Source organism: Squalius cephalus (genome assembly GCF_949319135.1).
Source record: "Squalius cephalus genome assembly, chromosome: 7".
NCBI lineage: Eukaryota > Metazoa > Chordata > Actinopteri > Cypriniformes > Leuciscidae > Squalius > Squalius cephalus.
The window spans coordinates 21,957,286-21,978,913 of NC_137128.1; the positions used below are offsets into that span (position 1 = coordinate 21,957,286).

At 36.8% G+C, this 21,628-nt stretch overlaps 2 protein-coding genes across 3 annotated transcripts; both read right to left on the bottom strand.

Moving 5' to 3' along the window:
* Nucleotides 1-312: 312 nt before the first annotated feature.
* On the bottom strand, nucleotides 313-4,744 carry gfi1aa (growth factor independent 1A transcription repressor a). 2 transcript variants are annotated; one of them, XM_079875638.1, is made up of 7 exons: nucleotides 4,676-4,744; nucleotides 2,979-3,142; nucleotides 2,703-2,888; nucleotides 2,046-2,428; nucleotides 1,132-1,269; nucleotides 881-1,046; nucleotides 313-714 (listed from the first exon to the last, which is right to left on the bottom strand). In XM_079875638.1, the coding sequence occupies exons 2-7, from the start codon at nucleotides 3,082-3,084 to the stop codon at nucleotides 536-538; spliced, it is 1,158 nt and encodes a 385-aa protein (XP_079731764.1). In that variant the 5' UTR covers nucleotides 3,085-3,142; nucleotides 4,676-4,744; the 3' UTR covers nucleotides 313-535. The 2 variants fall into 2 exon arrangements, with proteins under 2 accessions (XP_079731764.1, XP_079731765.1); XM_079875639.1 differs by having other exon boundaries at nucleotides 4,571-4,737.
* Nucleotides 4,745-5,504: 760 nt separating this feature from the next.
* evi5a (ecotropic viral integration site 5a) lies at nucleotides 5,505-21,475 on the bottom strand. Its single transcript, XM_079875634.1, has 17 exons — nucleotides 21,412-21,475; nucleotides 21,107-21,205; nucleotides 20,793-20,908; nucleotides 19,333-19,486; nucleotides 19,021-19,248; nucleotides 18,872-18,946; nucleotides 18,668-18,793; nucleotides 17,444-17,587; nucleotides 16,878-16,967; nucleotides 16,701-16,792; nucleotides 16,563-16,623; nucleotides 16,325-16,378; nucleotides 16,120-16,239; nucleotides 14,596-14,736; nucleotides 14,352-14,501; nucleotides 10,961-11,107; nucleotides 5,505-6,096 (listed from the first exon to the last, which is right to left on the bottom strand). The coding sequence occupies exons 3-17, from the start codon at nucleotides 20,888-20,890 to the stop codon at nucleotides 6,007-6,009; spliced, it is 1,770 nt and encodes a 589-aa protein (XP_079731760.1). The 5' UTR covers nucleotides 20,891-20,908; nucleotides 21,107-21,205; nucleotides 21,412-21,475; the 3' UTR covers nucleotides 5,505-6,006.
* Between the last annotated feature and the right edge of the window lie 153 nt (nucleotides 21,476-21,628).

The following is a 21,628-nucleotide window of genomic DNA, read 5'->3' on the forward strand; positions in this document are numbered from 1 at the left end:
TGCAGTAGCTGTAGCCTACAGTGCAAACAAATATCTATTTTTAGATTAAGAATATGTGGTTGGTTAATTTGTTCTTATGTTTTCGTCTTAAATGACCTCAAACGTGAATTTGAAGCTGATATGTTGTTTGACAGGCACGTTGCTAACAATCGCTATATCTGCAACTATCACACTTTCACAAGAATATGAATTTAACATTGACGAAATTCGCTTTAGCCTATTGACATGACTTAACATTTTTATCCTAAACCTTTAAAAGGCCTATGTATTTCGAAGTAAAAAAAAAAATATTTGAGAACTAGCATTTTGTTTGTCCATTTATTAAATATTTTGCAGGAACATAATATCACAGCTTGTTATAAAATAGCCTACTTGGAATTGAGTAGGAAATCTCTCTGACATCAGCAAATGAATTCGTTATTTTCTTAATCCATAAAACCACAACATTAGCCTACCTTCTAATTCTACATAGTGTCACATGCATGTGCAAACAAACAGATGTAAGGGAAAAAACAAATACAAAATTGTTTGTGCATTATTTTAGTCCATGCTGCGTTTCTTTGTGTCTCCTCAGATCTACTTTGCGCTGAAATCCTTTGCCACACAGATCGCATCCGAAAGGCTTGAATCCTGTGTGTTTTCTGCTGTGTGTAATGAGGTTTGAACTCTGACTGAAGGCTTTGCCACACACCTGACACTTGTGAGGCTTTTCACCTGGAAAATATATGAAGGGGTTTTAAGTAACAAACTTTTACTGACGGATAAATCGTATAGTTAGGCTATTCCATTACACAATATGTATGCAAACGCGTGCGCAATGTAGCCTGCTGTAATTAGCCCTATATAAAAGATAGTTTGTTTTTATCAAAATACAAATCACCTGTATGAATGAACGTGTGTTTCTTCATATCTGATTTCTGGTGGAATCGTTTGCCGCAGTACTGACAGGGATATGGTCTGGTGTCCGAGTGGATGAGGAGGTGCGTGGACAGCGTGGACGACCTCTTGAAACTTTTGTCGCAGATTTTGCAGCTGAAGACCCTTTCCTGTAGGTAAAGAATGTGATTAGTAAGATTTCCCTGGCGTATAATTATGTAATAATTAATAAATGTTGTGGGAATGCAAGCATACTTGTGAATGGACAGCTTTATGTTGCTCCAGGCTGACCGCGTGGCCGAAGGTTTTCCCGCAGATATCGCACGCGAAGGGCCTCGTGCCACTGTGAGACCGCCGCACGTGAACTTCCAACCCATGAGGGGTAGAAAACACCTGTTAAAAACAAAAGCATAACCGTTTAGAAGAAGTAAGACTAAACAGTCGTGATTTAGTTTAGTTTCGTGGGATCTTAAAACGTATTTTGGTCTAAAGACGAAAGGCTGGAGTGTTCTAAGCACATTCTGCATTAAGAACCTTATGGGTTCAGTCAGGGGTTCCAATCATGTAATCATTTTATTGATTTAGTTTTAGTTAATTGTTAATTAAATTTTAATTGCAATAGGCCTACAGTTTTATGAATTAAACGGCTCGTAATCATTAGGGGGAAATTAAAAACGTAAAAGTAATATGCAATAATTTAAGAAATTTCTCCTTATAGCAGATATAACCTTTTTGACATAAAGAGTTATTTAAAATTGAGTCAGTATTCAGTTAGCTATTACAGTATAAAAAAGAATGGTGTAGAAAAAATGTTCACTCTGAAATTGCAAGTAAATTTCACAATTTTAGCTGGGTTGTTTCAACCTGTTTGGGTAAAATATGGACAACCCCAACCGTTGGGTTAAACCAATGGTTGGGTTTGTCCATAGGCCTGTTTGACCCAAACGTGGGTTGAAACAATCCAGCATTTCTTAGAGTGCAACAATTTGAATTAAACGTGAACTTTTTAAGTAGAAAAACTAAAAATTAATATTAAAACGTAGGCTATTCCAATAATCTTTGTTTTATTTTCAGCTTCGAATATATATATTTTTTTTTTTTTAAGGACAAACAGATATATTTATATAGCTTAATAACAGAAATGTTGATTTAGCCTATTAGAGGCCTACCTTAGTGCATTTTACGCATTTGAACGACCCACTTAGTTGAAGTCGCGTGGACATAATATCAGACTCCGAATCGATCTCTGCCACTTTAGTTGAAATCTTGAAGTCTGCATAGAAGCCTCTACTATCCAACAGGTTAGTGTTCAGAGAACCATAGTCCTGGTAAAATCGGCCGGATTGTGCTGGATCAATGAGAAGATGGGCACCCGGCCTTCTGTCCATGGCCTCATGCACCCCCATTGATGTCTCTGAATCCGCAGACACACGGTTGCACGATTGAATGAGGTGTCTGAGCTCGGATGTCGAATGGGCCCAAACATACGGACGGAAAGACAAGTCAAAAGGCTGCGAGTCGTCTGGAGAAGACACCGGGCATTTATCCAGATCTAGAGTGAGATATGTTACAAAAGGAAAGCGTGATGAGTATTTTGCATAGACCATGTTAAATTAAAAAATAAAGTTGCTGCCTTAAATTTTTAAGTTCAATCAACTTGGATGTCTAAGTCATTTCAACTTAAATTACATTAAACTGACTTTAAAGCATGAGTTGAATCTTGTATAACTTACAAAAAAAGTTAATATATTGCTTAATTTATTTTGATGAGTTAAAGCAATGTAAAAACATATATGATCATAATGTATTGATCATATCATGCCAACCTGGAGAGGTTCCGGATGACAGGGGCCTCCAGAAGTCCTCATAGTCGGATGAGCGGTCACACACACTGCCCTCGCAGCTCAGCGGGGACTGTTGAGAGGAGTGATCCGCCGTGCACACCATGCTGGCTTTAGGGGAATGATTACCCACATCCACCGGGCTCTCGGGGATCTGCCCCGTTTGACTCTCTAAACCCAATCAAAATCACAATGCATTATCCGTCGCTGTTTTAATTAACGCTTTTCATTGCTTAATTAATATTGATAAATGTAGCCTACCTTGGCACGTGAGAAGTTTCTCAATCGGGATGCAGTTGTCGTCCAGGTAACGGGGTTGATGATAACTGTGCGCCCGTTTGCTCTTCACCAAAAATGACCTCGGCATGTTTACTCTCCGTTATCAGGTTCAGGGTCACCAATCACTCACGGCTCTCCAATCCTGCCTGAAAAGTGGATTTCGGCCGGTGTGAAAAAATGCACCTGATCTTCACAGAACTCAGTACAGCAACAGCAGGTGTGTGTCAAATCTCTATCCTGCAGCCTTTTGCAATCAAAACCTCCCAAATAAAGCAAAAGCGATTTGAAGTCGAGGCACTGCACGGCGCACTTTGTCATTAGGCTCCCTCTCGGCAACTTGATCTCAAAGCCTTATTTAGTAAACTGATCCTCTGTCCGCATAATATGTATGAGCATCGTGTCACTTCCAAGTAACAGACTGCAAATGGGGCCCAGGGTATTATTGCCAATAACTAATAGGTTTTGTTTCGGTCGTTAATAACCTCATGACGAGACTTAAAGAACATCGAATTCCAAGCATAGGGAATAAACAATTAGTTTCAAATAATATAGGCTATTGCATTTAACACTGTATATTTATTTCCCTAACAATAAGGAAGAAAATGAGACAACATAATAGGCTATTCGGTTTAGCCATCTCTGTGTCACGCGCAATATTTTCATGCGTATTCGATTATAATAATTTAAAAAGAATTTGTTTAACTCGATGCTCTCTGTACATGTATGTCTTCAGCTTGCGCAATTATTTTGGAAAACAACAAAAATTGTTATAAAACGTGACAAATTGATTAGTGCAAGAGTCCAGCATTCATGAGAAACATAATACAGATTTGGTGAGCTACATCCAAAATTAATATTAAATTATATTGTCTGGAAAATAGGCCTATGTTTGCCTACTTTTTGACATTGTATATTTTTCGGTTCGCTTTATGTATAAACCAATATAACATTTTTTATTAATTTTGAATGTATTCGGATATCAACACTTTTCATACAAATATTCTTCCAATGCAGCTTTATGCCTTAAAGCAATTAGCAAAACAAACGAGACAATACTAATCTTTAAAGCATGTGAAAAAGAAAAGAGCGATTAGGCTACTATAATTATTATAAATAAAGAAGAAGTGCATTTTTCACAAAGTAGGCTAGCCTATAGTTAAAACTAGGGCTTGAATCAATTCAGGTGTTAAATCTCATTATTTCAGAAAGCAGAAGGAAACCGTAATATTGTCAAATGTTACCTTTTTCCATTTCGTTAAAAAATTTCGTTGAAGTTTCCCCAAGCCCCCCTAACACCCCCTTGCGGGCTCTCTGGCATTAGGAAACGTAATGTTCTGCCAGCAGCTGCAATCAAAAAGTTTGTATGAATTGAGCGGACACGGCTTTATTAACGCTGTACCATAAGAGTCCAGCAGTCAGATCAGATGTTGGAGTGAACGTGCATGGGAAAAACCGTGGCGCACCGGCTGTGACGCGTGAATCTATCGCTACACTATCTGGACGTTTTCCGTACAGTTAAAATGGTCTAGAAAAGTATGTGCAGAAGTAAAAAAAAAAAAAAGTTTCAAGCTTACCTCGGCCAGTGCGTCAAGATAACGTACACTTTATCCAAAGCGAATAACTGAATAGTTATGAGGACACCTGATTATGACTGCGGTGTGAGTCAGGACAGGACTCACCTGTTGCGCTGCTGTCCTCCGCTAGAGATGATGTGACCGCTGCGCGCGACCTGCCTGTCTCCAGCAACAGCAGCGCAAACACGCGCCTTAAATACACACGCGAACTTCCTGAACGCGACCGGGTTTGATCATGTCTCACAGTCACTAATATTTCACCCGATTCTCATAAGTGCCTGCAGCTACCTAACCTCGTGCATTTTTTATCTCAATTGAAAATATAAACTGCATGATACGATTTAGCCTGCTGGACGCGCAAAGTGATCTAAATCACATTAGGATTTTAGGCTTGTCTGTGTTGGGCGGTTTTATATTTGTCCCAGGTGTGGTTTTCTGCAATTACTCTTCCAGGAATAACATCCCAGCCAACGCTGGGTGTCATTGCATATTCAAAAATACATAAAGAATGCAATTCATAGGCTATACAATGACTTGAACATTTAATTTGAAATGAAAATATTTGGTTTCACTTTATTTTAAGGTGTCCGTGTTACAGTGCAAGTATACATTTAAGTACTGAGTAATAATAATTAGCTACATGTATCACTATAGGGTTAGGGTTAGGATTATGGTGTGGTTTAGGGTTAGTTGCATGTAACTAAGCATGATTTATAACAATTACTATAGAAACTACAAATAAAGTGTTTACAAATATTTGTTTAAATATTTGTATGTATATATGCAATATAATTATTTATAATTAATAATGAAATGTATATAAAGTAATATTAATTAAATATAAAATAATATTAAAGAAAAGCCTCATTAAAATTATTATTTCTCTTAGTAGGCCTATATATATTACTACAGCATTCATCACAGTGTCAAATATGATTTATAATAATGCATTTGTGCAATTTATTGTGTACTAATTCATTTACTTACAGTGACAATTTTCATAAACCCTATATGTTTGAAACAGAAGAGATAAAACCCAGGGCCTAAACACTCAAATACAGATTCATTTGACTGAAATCACTGTTGTTCAATCAGTATGGTTTTCAGTACCGTTATCCAGTAGTAAGATGTTTATTGCTGTGAAAATGACTAAAAAACTCTTTTACAGTGTCAGTTACTTGAATGTAAGATCTAAGAAATGTAACAACCTTTTTTTTTTGTAAGAATGCCTAATCTTCTTGTCACTTTTAAGTGTTAATGGCAAAACTGTCACAGTGAGTCTTTGCTCGTGACACTTGATGTGTTGCAGCATGATGAACAGCTGGAGCTGTGAAGACTCTCATAGTGGACACTGCATCAGTGGGTCGAGCTCTTAATAGAACATCTTCACTGCTTCTGGAGACAGGTTGACGGGACGTTAAGGCTGCTGTCCATTTTTAGGTGTCATTGTGCTCCAGAGAGGCGGATGTGGAAGGCTTCAGCGTGGTTTGAGAAAATGACGTAGTACTCTTGGAGAGGATCTGAATCTGTAAAGAACAGTCCCGTATTATACAAAAATTACATAACATTACACAAAACCTGACAAATAAGGGCTGATGATATTAACCCTAAAGGGATAGTTCACCCAAAAATGAAGTCTGTCATCATTTACTCACCCTCAAGTTGTTCCAAACCTGTATGAGTTTCTTTCTTCTGCTGAATTGAATAATATGGGTAACCAAACAGTTGATGGGTCCCATTGACTTTCATATATATATATGGGCCTGTCAACTGTTTGGTTACTGATATTCTTCAAAATATCTTCTTTTGTGCTCAGCAGAAGTAAGAAACTCATACAGGTTTGGAACAACATGGTGGTAAGTAAATGATGACAGAATGTGACATTTTTGGGTGAACTATCACTTTAAACTTTAAGGTACACAGCACTAATGTTTCTACATAGATATGCATATACAGAATTAACCAGAATTGACCACAGTTGCCACTGAAAGTGACAAAGACGTCTCACATATTTAGCCATTTTTTTGTTTCTGTTTCTGTTATCTTACATCTGATAGGCCTATAATTCTTAATATTCTGTTGTAAGTTTGTATAGTAATGGATTTAGTGCCTCTATAGTGCCTCTATAGTATAGATGAATAATAATAATAATAATGGAATGACTAATCATTAATATTTTCATTGTAATATTTTATATGAATATTTTCAAAAACTCTATAAAGGCAGGAAATTGCACATAAATGAATTGCAAATATTGATAAGAATAATTCTGGCACTGTGGTCTACTAAGAAAAGTCCTCTGTCTTCAACCCCTTTAGATTAAAGCTGATGGCAGTTTAAAGTGAAAATGTGAAGCAAAGTCAAAGCACAGACACAGTGTAGTTCTCTTCACACAGTGTGTAAACGTGACAAACCTCCTCCTCTTCACATCAAGAACAGGAAACCAAAAGACAGACTTGAACAGACAGTTTGACTGCAGCATAGGTCAAAACTTCAGAAACACTAAGGTCTATATTTCTTTCTCGTCTTTCTTTTAGGGCTGAGCCTTTCTGCGTCTCTTTAGGGAGTACGTGATTGAAATAGCATGAAGCAGCCGTGATAATGGTTTGAGGTTTCTGGGTTCTCAGAGCGTTGTTCACTCTGTCTGATAGTTATGAGAAGAAAGACTGAGATGTATACAAGCTTTCACGACCACAATGTTATTTCTGAATTTGAGACTACAGCTCAACCAGAGCTCAATCAGAGATGGCACATGGCTTAGCAGCTCTTTTAAAAAGGAGACATTGATTATAGCCACACACATCGCTCAATGCAAAACCATGCATGTGAGAATTAGACGCGAAGGCGTCTTAAACTCAACAGCGTTATATTTCTGCATCGATACGGACTGATTCAAAATCTTCCACTAACACAAAAAGGTTTTAACTACAAGTTTATGAGCCAAACACTGTGGTATCAGCATAAAACAGATTATGAGAAATAAGTATCAATCAAATTTAATCAGACTGGTTCCTCTTACCACCACCAAACCCACAGAAAATCAGTCAGAGAGCAGGAGGTGTTGAGGGGGCGCTCGCACCTACAGGTTATCCGATAGCGGCAGTTTCAGACCTCAAACTACTGACAATGTTTCTGTTCGCTTCAGATAGGAAAGAGTAGGAAACTTCAGGGCAAATTTATGCGTCAGAATCAAAACAACTGGAGAGTTCCTCTCGGTAATTTGGTAAAAATCAAACTTCTTCACAGTATTGGAAATGAAAGCCAGCTATAGGTATTAAACAAGTTGTTGTTTTTTAAAGATGTCCAAAGAAGTGTGTGTGTGTGTGTGTGTTATCTGTTGTGATAGTCATTTGTCATGAAACTGCTCTTAGCCTTAAAATGCATTCAGGTCCTTTTTTAAACAGTTTTAAAATACATTGAGCCTCTTTACCATATCTAGCAAACAATTTTAGGACTGAATTTTGTCGATGAACATGAATATGCGTAGACAAACACACTATAAACAGACAACAAATGTAAGTGACATAAAAAATAAACAATATCAAATGAACTGCAGCCAAAAGAAGTGTGGAGCAAAGGGTAAATGTTGGGCTGTCAAGCTGTCAAATTAGCATATTTATATGTACATGTGTGTGTGTACATATATATATACACACACACACACACACACCCACAAAGACACGCACGCACACTCACACACACACATATAATATATATATATTTTTTTTTTTTTTTTTTTTTTTTTCTTGCATCACACTGGTTTTTCTGTAGATCAAATATTATTTGATATTTAAAAAAAAATGAATAACAATATTTAGTAATAACATGCACAACTTTGAAATATAAGCTTATGTTCCACCGGGTCAAAACTGACCCTGAATGCGAGAATAGAATAGGCTGCAGCTTTTTATGCATTTACAAACCAGTATAATACTGACAAAAGATAGGCTTTTTTTTTTTTAACTCTGTAGGAAATCACAAACTAAGTTTCCAGAACAGATGATTCATCCATATATACTGACTGCTTGTTTGTCAGATGGCTTTATTCCCTTCTTGTTGCACCATGTGAACAGCAGTTTATCTCACTAGCACCTTTCTTACAATACTTTGTGGCAAGACAATAATGAACCAGGCCGCACGGTTAACCGGTTACAATGGGAGGAGGTCTTCCGTTATCTTTGTAATCAGCTATGCTCATCGTGAACCTGCACGCCAGGGTTTCTGGTTGTAAATCTACTGAACAGTGGGGTGCTACAAATCACATGAAGGCAGACGTGTTGAGAGGTGCTAAGAGTTTCCTGGCCATTGTGTGGCTATTTGAGAAAATGTTCTCTCAATAAGGAGAAGTTTGGCTGCACAGCATGTGTGCATGATCGTGGCTCTGACGGCTTATCGGGACACGTGTATTTGACTAATTTTATTTTAAGTCAGAGGTTTCGTTTTGGTCTCTTTGTGTCTTGTTGTGCTGCAGTAATTAGCGTTAGCATGTCTGTTAGCTTAACCGTGTGGCTTCTGACACACTGACAGCAGAGTATATTTGTAATCTGTGGTTTTATTGGAGGATTCATTTGGAGGACTAATTCTCGGCTAGACGAGATGTGTAAAACGTGGCTAGCAAGTGACAATCAAAATCTGATGATTGCAAACGACAGACTTTTTATATATATATATATATATATACATTTTTATTTTTTTTAACTCGTAATGTTTAGTCAAAATGTCATAACTCTGTTTTGGCCCTGTTCACACCAGGAACGATAACTATAAAGATAACTACTGTGATTATCGTTCGAACCAACGTATGATAATGTTCTGTTTATTATATGCACATGCTATTTTTTTTGTCTGCCACATTGCCATAAATGCTCTAGCTCTTTAAAGCATTGGCTGTCAGTGTTTTTATCATTCATCAGCTGGAAAAAATAGTTCTGCAAGTGAATCCAATGATATTCTTCTTTGTTATTATCGTCATAGCTGCGGTGTGGACTTTTCTATTCTCAGAGAATTGGAAAGATTATTAAAACTTTATAGTTATCCTTATAGTTAACATCCTTAGTCCTTAGGCCTCTACACTCAGATGTACATCAAGAAAAGATGTGTCGCTTCCTCAATTTCAATGCGACTTTAAACCTTTAAAGTGATAGTTCACACAAAAATGAAAATTCTGTCATCATTTACTTACCTTCATGTTGTTCCAAACCTGTATGAGTTTCTTTCTTCTGCTGAACACAAAAGAAGATATTTTGAAGAATGCTGGAAACCAGACAGTTGACAATTGACTATTTTTTTTACCCTACTATGGAAGTCAATGGCTACCGTCAACTGTCTGCTTCCCAGCATAATTCAATCTTCGTTTGTGTTCAAGAGAAAAAAGAAACTCATACATGTTTGGAACAACTTGAGGGTGAGTAAATGATGATAACATTTTAATTTTGGGGTGTTCTATCCCTTTAATTTCACCGAAGCACAGGAAAGGATGCAAACAGGCGGCTACAAAAGCAACAATGTCAGCAGTGAAGTAACATTCAATGCTTTGAAATCAGATTTAAGGTAATCTGAATCTTTTCGTCTACCACCATCACACTAGACTAGACCATCCGGCAGAGAACTCTTTCAGTGCAACATTAATGCAAGCAAGCATTTGTTTCAGATTACTGTTAAGTGAGATACAGTGTTGGCATTTTCTTGCAAAATCACTTCTGCATAAAAGAGCTGATAGACAAGTGTGATGTTTATGCCTGGTCTGAGTGTGTGAACTACGCTAGCATCTGAAGACTCGGCCAAGACAGTGAGAAAGATGTTATCATAGCTTTGCTTCTAGAAAAGCAGAAGATACCGCTTCCCTCAAGGCCGTTTGGGTGATCAACAGACAGGCCACTCTTGCACGAAGTCATGTGTGATGAATAAATGGAACAGTCGCTGATCTGAGCTTTACGCTGTGTTTTTGTTTGTGGATGGTGATTAGCTTGTAACAGGCTTGTGTGTTGGGAGGTGCTTTCATTTCCTCTACTATTCCGGGTTCATTTTTACACATATCGTTTGCGTTTAATGGTTTTATGTTTGAAACATCGTGTATTTTAATGTTTATGATGGGCCCCATTCATGTCCACTGTAAGTGTCTTACTGTTAGCCAGAAAAGTGTGGACTTATTGGAAATCATTTTTTGTGGTAATCAACATTATGCCCCACCCCTCAATCCCGTCAACTGAGGTTAACGCGCGCTGAACCCAGAATAGTCCTTGAACACAGAGCTGGGATGAGTGAGAGAAGTTTAATGATGCTCGTGGTCCAGGATTAATTTAGCCTGAAGGAAGTCAGCGAGGGTAAATGACACTGTAATTAGACACCTCCAGACTGTCAAATAGCAGATGATGTCAGGTGTGGTGTTACCTTGTATTGAAGAGCTGAAAACTGTTGTCTGCTCTGTTGTAATTGGCTGCGCAGATCTTGGTGCTGTGACGTCAACTCCCGTAGATGATCTCGCTGACTGTTTATATGCGCTTCTGTACGCGTTAGCTGGTCGCTGTGAATTTTGTCCTGTAGTGATATAATAAAACAGATCAAATTAGAGGACTGAATCGAGTCACATTTAATGTGAGGACATATTGATTTGCAGTACTAACTGTGTAAGAGATTTCAGTTGGTCAGAATCTGATTTAGGAGGAGTCATGTCTCATGCTCCCCTAGACATTTCAAAACTGTAATGTTTCCCAATCAGAGATAAGAATAATTTTGACATCTCCGGATGTTTCATCATGATGCATAGCAATGACAAATTAAATTCACAAATTGGTAATTGGAAAATATATAGGCCTATACATTTGAATAAAATAAACAAACACACAATTAACATAGGCTAACTAAAAAGTTGTTGGGTTATATCTGAAAAAGTGGAAAGAGGACAAATACTGAAATATTGAAATGCAGCTATAATGCACCGGACTAACCATATTCAGTTTACTGTATTCAAATGCAATTATTATAATAAATGATTATGAGGTAAAGAAATAAAAAGTTTTAGTTTAACTTTATAAAACTAAATAATAACCTTTTTGTCATGCAGAGCCATTTTTAATTTTCCTAGTTAGTTAATCTCTGGGATTAATTCATTTCCCCATCCCCACCACAAAGGCATTTATGCATAATTTAAAAGTTTATAAAAAAACTAATATTTCATTGACAAATTTCACACTTAATGCGGTCCATGTATCCCAAACAGTATAAAATGATCAATCTCAAACTTGATTGGTTTGGTAAGTAGGCCTAACATCAAATTTTTTAAAAACATTTTTGATTCACTGTTTCATATTTCTTTGAACTTTTCAAAAACCTAAGCTTTTATCCATTGTCAGGTTTAAATTACCACATTTCCAACGTGACACATTGAACCCTCTGACATTTTTGTGGTCCCAATGAGGAAAACAGCTTAATATACTGTGATGTTTTTGAAAATGTAAAAATACATAAAGTTTTCTGTGATGGGTACCTGTTTATGGGTAGGGTTGGTGATAGAATGTACAGTTTGTACAGTATACAAATTATTATGTCTATGGAAAGTCCCCATAAAACATGAAAACATGTTTGTGTGTGTGTGTGTGTGTGTGTGTGTGTGTGTGCGTGCGTGCGTGTGTGTTGCGCGCGATCTTTTCCTCGTTGTTGTAGCTCACGAATTTCCGTTAATTGTGATATGTTTAGGACCCTGACCGTAGCAAGTTTGAAAATCTCAAAAACTGATAGCGGAAACTTCTTTTTGTTTCTAGATAAAGACAACAAGAACAAACTGTGATCTGTCATCCATTCTATCACGCAGAACGACTGAAGCGAAACGGATTGCGCGATTCACACTGCGCTGTCGCCTTGATCTGCGTCGCTGTCAGCGGCTCGTGATGCGCAGTGCTCGCACGAATGCTTTGTCGAAGCAGCGCGCTTCTTTTGATAAGCACAGTTTAATTTTCACACTTTAATGGCATTTATAGCTCCTGAAGAAGGATTATTTCAAAATGTTGCTCAGTAAATAGGTGAGAGAGACGTCCCAATTCTTCGCGTACTTGTGTATTGTATGCTTTTGTAGTAACGTTAGCCTAGCCTAGGCTTGTGTGACGAGTTGACACTGAAAATTCTGAATAGAAAAGGTGCACTTTTAAATACCCGGATGATGCACTTAACTGAAATAAATATTGATAAATAAGTATGTTCTATATGAATATGTATTATGTAATTCGGACGTTGCCTACATCCACCATTCTGTCATTATCATGTGACCTACCAGTGTCAGTTAGCCTACGTTGCTTAACCGACCGTTAAAAAAGTAACTTAGGCTATGTTCAAGGCCTATATAGTAGGCTAGGCTATGATTGTAATCTGGACATACTACATTTGCCATTTTGTTATTATCATGTGACCTACCAGTGTGACTTCACTGTTGTTCACAAATCCTCTCCCGTGGCCTTATGGGATAGTAAAGTGTCCATCAAATGCAAAATTCAGAATCTGGACGGAAGTAAGTTACCTATAGGTCATCCAGATACTTTTTGCCTACTCTTTTATGAGTAACGTAACGTTACTGTGAATTCGGACATACTTCTTTAGTCACATACTGTTTTTCACCAATAAGCCTATAAGAGGAAAAGTATGCGATTTCAGATGCAGCCGAAGTGTGGAAGGTTGGCTCATCTTTTGCATCTTTAATTACATCATACATTACATGGTTGAGTACACATTGTATAAGTGCATAGTGTATAGTGCGTCATTTGGGACACTTTTCATCTTATCTGAATAGGCTTAACCCTCAGCATAGCGAGTGCCAGTTGCTGCATACCATAGCTGCCGACTATATTTTATAATATCGTATATTAATATACATTGTACTATAATAAATTCACTTAAAGTCACCATGAGATCCAAAATGTTCTTCTTTTTTGATATTACAGTAGGCCTATTTATTATAAATGATTTTTATAAATGATAGATTCACATCAATATTATTATTTTTTAATTCATGTGCCCTAAATCTTTAATCAAAATCACTTCAGTTTTCTTTTTTTTTTACCTCCCCTCACTCTTGTAGCATCTCATCTCTTTCTCTGATGACGTGTTTACTTGTACAAAGGCAGCAACAACCTGTCACTCACATGACATCACAAAGCAAACCACAACCATCTAATGGCTGCATCTGAAAATTCATACTTCCCTACTATGTAGTAGGCGAAAAACAGTATGTGACAAAATAAGTATGTCTGAATTCACAGTACTCATAAACGAGTAGGCAAAGAGTACCCGGATGACCTGCTTCTTCCGGCGAGATTCTGAAGTGTGCATACGACGGCCACGGATGAGGATTTGCGAATATCAGTGAAGCAACATAACTGACGCTGGTAGGTCACATGATAATGACATCATGGCGGATGCAGTACATCCAGATTACATTCATACAACACAAATTAATTCTATATAGAAGTAATTACTCATTCAAAATAAGTACAAGAGAGTATGCGATTTTGAACGCAGCCAATCAATTCACGATGGACAAAATCAAATCCCGTCCTTAATGTCTTTCTTGTTCGAGAAGCCATTTCACTCAAATATACGTCAAAAGAGGGGAGCAAAACACGACTTCTGATTTGTGCCGACTTTATATCAAAGTGTATTGTAGTGTCACATTTGACTTGACACCAGTTCTAGGAGTAAGCGACCTGAACTAAGCTTTGGTCGCTCTATTGTTCCTCATATCGCAGTGCATCAAGCTGTAAACCAGCAGATATGATCAGCTGAGGGTTTTAACCTCTGTCTGCAGCTGCAGCAGTTTGTGGCGGCTCTCTTTAAGCGCGGCCTGGGTGAGCGCTTCCTTCAGTCTTGTGCTCAACAGCTCAACCTGCAGGTCATTCTGTGCACTGCTGACCTTCTGCTGACCTCCACAATGCACCTGCTGCCACTGAGAGAGACACAGTGACATTGTGATGAACCTTACTTATGGTATATTGAACACTGAATATCCTCTTTTTTTTTCTATCCCCATCTAAAGTTACCTGGCATTTCTTTACCAGGTCTTTAATGTGCTGTTTCAGCTCTTTGAGCCCTGTAAGTGCCTCTGCTTCCCGCAGTCTACAGCTGATCAGCTCCTTCTGCAGATACATCACACTGTTCTCATCAGGCACAGTGCTGCCGCTCTACAACACACACACACACACACACACATGTATGATTACTAAAGCAAACCCACGTCTGTCTAAACATCAGCAAATAGTGATATCTAATATTCTTTAGCTCACTATACATAATAGAGTGCTGCAGGGATGATGCATTTTTGTAGGCCAAAACCCAGAAACAAACATTTTAGCACTTCTGGTTTAATCGTCCTGAAGTCAGTGAGTTTTTTGAATGTGGTTTTTGGTTAAATGGCTGAGATAAAGTCTGTGAGATAAAGTCTGTTTTATTCCATGACATAAAATACATCAGTAATACCTCCTTTTTTAAAGATTTTAATTTGTCTTGAAAAAGTCGGTTTCTAACAAGTGTCTAAATGTGACAGAGCTTGTATGGGACATTAAACATCATCACGCCGAACAGATTCACTTATAGTCTGCTTTCACAGCCTCATTTGCTCTTGCAAACTATTCTGTTTCACTGTGATAGTTTAGTGTTATAGTGTTAGTTTCACTTACTCAAACTCTCAGGGATATATATATATATATAGGCTATAGTATATATATATAGTGGTTTATATTTTGCTTGAAAGATTTGGTTTATGAAAGATATTACTTGATATTGATATATTTTATATATTGATATATTGATATATTTTGCTAGCCTGGTTAAAACCAAACCATTCTCAGTAGTAACTGAGTTATGGTCTGGCAAAGCTCCATAGACAAATCATTTCCAAAGGGGCGTCACCAACGGACGTCGCTCAAATGCCAATGGGCGCAGTTGGATAGACCTAAAACCAATCAGAGCGATCGTCATCGTGTAAAGCCATATGCTGCGTCCCAATTCGCCTAAGTTACACTACGCCATAAAAGTATGTACTCTTTTTGTGAAGAAAAGGTATTTACTTTTGAACGTGTAGCAAAAAAGTAGGCAAGCTTTGGGACATACTACTTCGTCATCTTTATCGGACGGATCTGTCGCGTGCATCCTGTCATGTAAACTGCCCTGTCAATCATCTTGTCACAGTTAAAATCCTCTATTAAATCTAATTTAATTTCCTACTGTTTCGGAGAGAAATAGTAGCACGTTCATCTGCCAGTGGGTCTTTCATGGAGACTGTCCTCGTGTTTGCAATTTGAATATAATAATGCATTTAAAAGTTGAACGGACGTCGCTCAAATGCCTCTGGGCGCAATTGGATAGACCTAAAACCAATCAGAGCGATCGTCATTGTGTAAAGCCCGCCTCAACGTTTCTGATTGGTGCCGCGATTTCTAGGCCATGGAAATGGGCTTGAATGAGCTCTTTGCCAGACTACTTCTCGAGCAAATCTGAATTTGCTGGAAGTTGTCTGGGTTTTCCCAGGCTAATATTTTGCATGAAAGATTTGACTTGACTTTGACCTCTTCTATCTGCAAGGTGTTCGTCTGCATCTCCTTTAAAGTGTTTTGTGACCTGGCTGCATTTAGCAGAGATTTCTCCAGCTCTTTCTTCATCTGCGACACCAGTTGCTCAGAGCACCTCTGGAAGGGCGGCACGGTAAGAACATGAACATTAGAAAATATGCATCAACATAACTTTAACATAAAGGCATTGCAATAGACTCACCTTCTCCAGAATGTCAAGTCTCTGCTTTAAATGTTCGTTCTCTGAGGAAAGTGCCTTAAGAAAAGGCAAGAGAAAAACTGAGCATTTGCAAACAGTGGCTGAAAATGGCGATTCATAACCTAAAGAGAAATACTAGGGTGAATTCAGGGTGATTGGGACACTTTTGCCATTGAGATGACTTGGAGTGTCCCAATCAACCTGAATTCGCCTATGTGAAGGGAAAGAAACAAGCACTCACATTTAGTTCCTCCTGATCCTCCAGCTCTTTAGTCTTGATAGATGTATACTCTTTTCTCAGTCTAAAATGAGTGAAATACACCAGATAACAGGCTAGAAGAACAAGGAAAATTAGGCAAAAATTGAAGGAAGAGCTTACTGTTTCATTCTGCTGGAGTTGTATTTAATTTGATATGCTGCTTCAATCATCCCATCAGGATCTGATTCCCATGATTCTAGATTCTGCAAGCACTGAAAACAACAGAGGTACTCTGAAGACCAAGAAATTCAAAGAGACAGTATTTCAGAGCAGTGTTTCTTTGGAGTGCTCCATTACGTTCATCATTCCCTCTATATCGAGCTTGATGAGTTCTGTCTGCTTCATTTGAAGCACAGCCAAACCAACCCGGAAGACGATCTCCAAACCCTACAGACACATGCGTATATATCGTCACTCATATTGTCCATTTAACTGCATATTTAGATGCTAGTGGCAGTGTTGTTATTGTTAACTAAAATAAAAATCTTTTTAGGTAATTGAAATAGTTCAATTAAAATAAAAATTTGATGAAAAAAGGCAATTAAATAAGTTTAAATTGAAGTACTAAATTCGATTAAACTAAAGATGAAAAAAATCAAGTCAAATAAAAAAAAATAAAACTAATAAATATGATAAAACCACATAACAAAATTACTAAAACTTAAACTAAAATGAAAATATAAAACAATAAAATGACAAATAAAAGCTAATTCAGAAGATTAACAAATACTTTAAAAGTATATAAATAATAATAAAATACTTATCTAAAAATCTTAGCTTATCTATTTCCTTTAGATAAGAAATATGACATTCAGTGTGAAGTGATGGGTTATGGTGGGATGTTGTGACGTGACTGAATGTACCTCACACATGAAGATATCAAAAGTCCTCATGGCCGCTGTGATAGGCAGAGATGAGAGGAGGATGTTGAGAAACCAGGATGAGGAGAACATGGAGGTGTGAAAACCCTGAGTCTGGAAGTGGGAATGAAGCTCAGGAAGCTGCTCCTATCAGAGAGAAAAAGATATCTTCAGACAACAGATGACCACCAACTGTAGCGGAGAGTGGGGTAAGATGTGTCACACCCTTTTTCTAAAAAAAAAAAAAAAACTGTGTACCATTTTTGTCATGTGTCCATGCACTGATAAGCACTTTTATGATACAAATCCTGTTATTTCCATATTGTAAAGTCAGTTTTTCAATTCAAATGGTTGGGATCAGTGATTTTCTTTTTTTTTTAAGGAATTTGAATACTTTTATTCAGTTACTAAGAATACATTACATTTATGACATTTATAATGTTACAAAATATTTATTTCTATTCATCAAAACATCCTGGGAAAAGAGTATCACGGTTTCCACAAAAATATTAAGCAGCACAACTGTTTTCAACATTGATAATAATAAGAAATGTTTCTTGAGCAGTAAATCATCATATTAGAGTGATTTCTGAAGGATCATGTGACACTGAAGACTGGAGTAATGATGCTGAAAATTCAGCTTTGATCACAGGAATAAATTATATAATAGAAAACAGTTCAATTGTAATAATATTTCACAATATTGCTGTTTACTGTATTTTTGTATTAAATAAATGCAGCCATGTTGAGCATAAGAGACTTCATTCAAAAACATTTAAAAAATCTTAATAACCCCAAACTTTTAATAGTTAATAAATATTTAGATGAATTACCAATGTATAAAACAATGTACATCTATTTATTTATGCATTTGTTTATTTTAATACATTTTTATATATTTCTTTAATATATTTATTATATTTTATTATATAATAAAATATAATTTGAGATCTAAGATTTAACTAATTTCTCATTGCTTAGAGGACAGCATTGGTAAAAAAAAAAAAAAAAAGTGACACAGCTTACCCCCACTATCCCCTATAACACCAAATCTGGACATCTACGACTCAGAAGTTCTTGTCATGTGCAATTCTCAGAAATCGGAAAGATATTCAGCAGATTATTTGTAACAGGCTTTATGTAGCTTACTCAGCTCATGGTTTTTGGAAGGAACATTTTATAAATAATGAATGTGCCTTTAAATAGAGCAGAATTACACTTAATTACCTGAATCATAGAGTCAAACTGGTAAATGCAGCAGCCAAGCTCAACCATACTGGATCTATAGAGCTCCCTCATTCTGAAGTCCTTCATCAGCCTCACAAAAACGCAGAAGGCCTCCTCCTCAGCCATCTGAAAGATCAACAACTCAATTCATAGACTAGTACTAACTAATTAAATGTAACTATAATTCAAAAAACAATTCATTACCTGTGTGAGCAGCAGGCCTACAATAAACACACTTCCCTGGCAATAGCCAATCTCTCGGTCTAAGACTGAGTAAGCCTGTAATAAAAGCCACATTGTGGTATCTATACTCCTCAAATGCAGAAGTATAATCATATTCTCGGTCATCTAACCTTCAGCACGTTAAGCAGTGGCTCCTGGCAGGTGGTGTCCCGGAGCTTCTGAAAGAGCTGGTGTTGTGGGAGGATGCGGGACAGGTCTCTGTGCATCAGCGTCTCAGCGGGACAGGAGCTCTTCAGCAGATCTGAGTAGTGCTGTGAAACGGCCACGTTCTGAGCGTCACACAGCAGCTGCCACACCACGGGCCGCAGGTGAGCCGGGACACCCCTCCTGATCAGCACCTGAACGGGACACACAAATGAGATACTGCTCACTGATGGTTGTACACCCACATTGAAATCATGACCGATCGAGCGGTCGGTTACCTTGATCTGTCCCACTTTTCTCTTGCTCCAGTCGTCCCATTCTTTAATGACATGACCCCATATGTCATCTTCATAAGAGAGGGTTTTAGGCGAGGTGGGACTTTGCAGGACCCCGCTTACAGAGTAAAGAGACTTACTGTCTGTCTCTAGCAGCCTGTTTAGGAGTGCAGATAAGATGATGTGTATTCGTCAACGTCAAATAGAACTGAGTGATTAATTAGTAGAGACTAATGTAATGACTTAATCCTTTACATAATAAAGCCCTTAATTCTTTACAATAATACAAAAGGAGAATTTAAGCTATGTAAAATTATATAAATAACTTGTATAGATTAAAAATGTAATAATATTAATCAAAAAATGTAATAAAAATAAATACATTTGAGATGTATGATAAACCTGAATATATCATTATGTACGTACAGTAGTTATTTAAAATACATCTAATAATGTTTGTTTTATGCGGAATGTAAATAAAACATATTTAAACAAATAAATAGCATACTTTTAATAAGTAGTATTTTGAGATGTGTGATAAACATGAATGTATTATATATATTTAAATACATCTAATAATGTTTGTTTTATGCTGAATGTAAATAAAACATTTAAACAAACAAATAAATAGCATAGTTTTAATAAGTAATATTTTGAGATGTGTGATAAACATGAATGTATTATATATATTTAAATACATCTAATAATGTTTGTTTGAAGCCCAATGTAAATAAAAAATAAATTAAACAAACAATAACACTTTTGATAAGTACAATTTCGAGATGTATAAGCTTGAATATATTATATATAAATAGCCTTTAAAATACATCTGATAGAAAAGTTTTTTGATGCTGAATGTCAATAGAAATGAATATACTTTTGATAAGTGCTGTTTTGAGATGATGACATGAATTGATATATATATATATATATATATATATATATATATACTGTATATACACACAGCTATTTAAATATATCTAATAAATGTTTGTTTCATGCTGAAAGTCAATAAAATGAATTAAACAAATAAATAAACATGAATATATTAAATGTGCATACAGTATTTGTAATACATCTGATAGAAATGTTAGTTTGATGCTGAATGTCAATAAAAACACAAATAAATAAATGTATATAAAAGTACTGTTTTGAGATGTATGATGACATTAATATATATTATGTATGATATATATTATATATACAGTATTTGAAATACATTTAATAATGTTTGTTTGATGCTGAAAGTTAATAAAATGAAATAAAATTAAACAAAAAGATAAAAACAAACAAACAAACAAATAAATAAATACCTAAATAAATGATGTTCTTTAAACTTAACCCTATAAAAAGCATAATTTGGTGTCACAGTGTGGAAACAGAGACGTGTCACTAACGTAATGTGTAACTTTTTAGTTTAGGTTGTTGCTTCTAGGAAACAGGGCAGGGTGTGAAGAAGTGACCTGTTCTGTTCCTCAAGTTTAGCAAGTAACTTCATCTCATCTGCACTGAGCTGAGACCCCGCTGAGGGACACAGAGATGCCGCACTCAAAGAGTCCATCTGTAAACCTCTTGAAACCTAAAAAAAACATTTACAAATGTCAAAAACAAAAAATACAAATATGCGCTTATGGAAATGTGTGTGTTTATGTGTGAAGTTGATGGAATCTAATCATAAAAGTACATTGCTTTTTTCATACATGCTGTAAGTTTCACATCTTGCATATCATATTTTATGGCATTTACTGATCACTGGCATAGAACTGGGATTTCTTACCAGTGTGTGAGATTCCGGTAATTTGGGGGTGCAAATGTCTCCACAAAATCTTTCCTCTGGTTCCTGTCAAACTTAATCCAGTGACACTGTCCGTCACACCTGTTTCTTCCATACCGCAGAGGGGGAAAAACACACAGCAAACGAATCACATGCTGCTTTATAGCAGAGCCTCACGGGCTGATCAAAGTTCCTCAAAATAACAGTTCTGCCTGTGACTCAGGAGCTTGTTTTTAAAGTGACCTGACTGAGTGAACAACTTCCTCTTACAACTTCTCATACTTTTTAACAGGCCCCATAACATTCACCTGTGGGACTTCAACCGGTTAGACTGCAGAGAGAAGCAACTGCATGGTTAATCTTGTCCAGTTCTGTGAAACTTTGACAGATAAGCTCCCTTATGCAGCATAAACATAAATCATTTACTGAAACAAAAAGGAAGGCTTTTTGGGTCCAGAGGGCTCTGTGTCGACAGACACTAGGTTGATACACATCTCTGTTTTTAGCCCCACCCTATTTTAAGGA

Coding starts and splice junctions, on each gene's coding strand:
- gfi1aa (XM_079875638.1), bottom strand. CDS start 3,084: ATGCCGAGGTCATTTTTGGTGAAGAGCAAACGGGCGCACAGTTATCAT. Junction 2,429..2,702: donor GTCATCCGGAACCTCTCCAG/GTTGGCATGATA, acceptor ATCTCACTCTAG/ATCTGGATAAATGCCCGGTG. Junction 715..880: donor ACACACGTTCATTCATACAG/GTGATTTGTATT, acceptor TATATTTTCCAG/GTGAAAAGCCTCACAAGTGT.
- evi5a (XM_079875634.1), bottom strand. CDS start 20,890: ATGGACTCTTTGAGTGCGGCATCTCTGTGTCCCTCAGCGGGGTCTCAG. Junction 16,793..16,877: donor ATATAGAGGGAATGATGAAC/GTAATGGAGCAC, acceptor TGTTGTTTTCAG/TGCTTGCAGAATCTAGAATC. Junction 11,108..14,351: donor TGCTGCAGCTGCAGACAGAG/GTTAAAACCCTC, acceptor ATATCACTACAG/GACAAAATTCACAGCGACCA.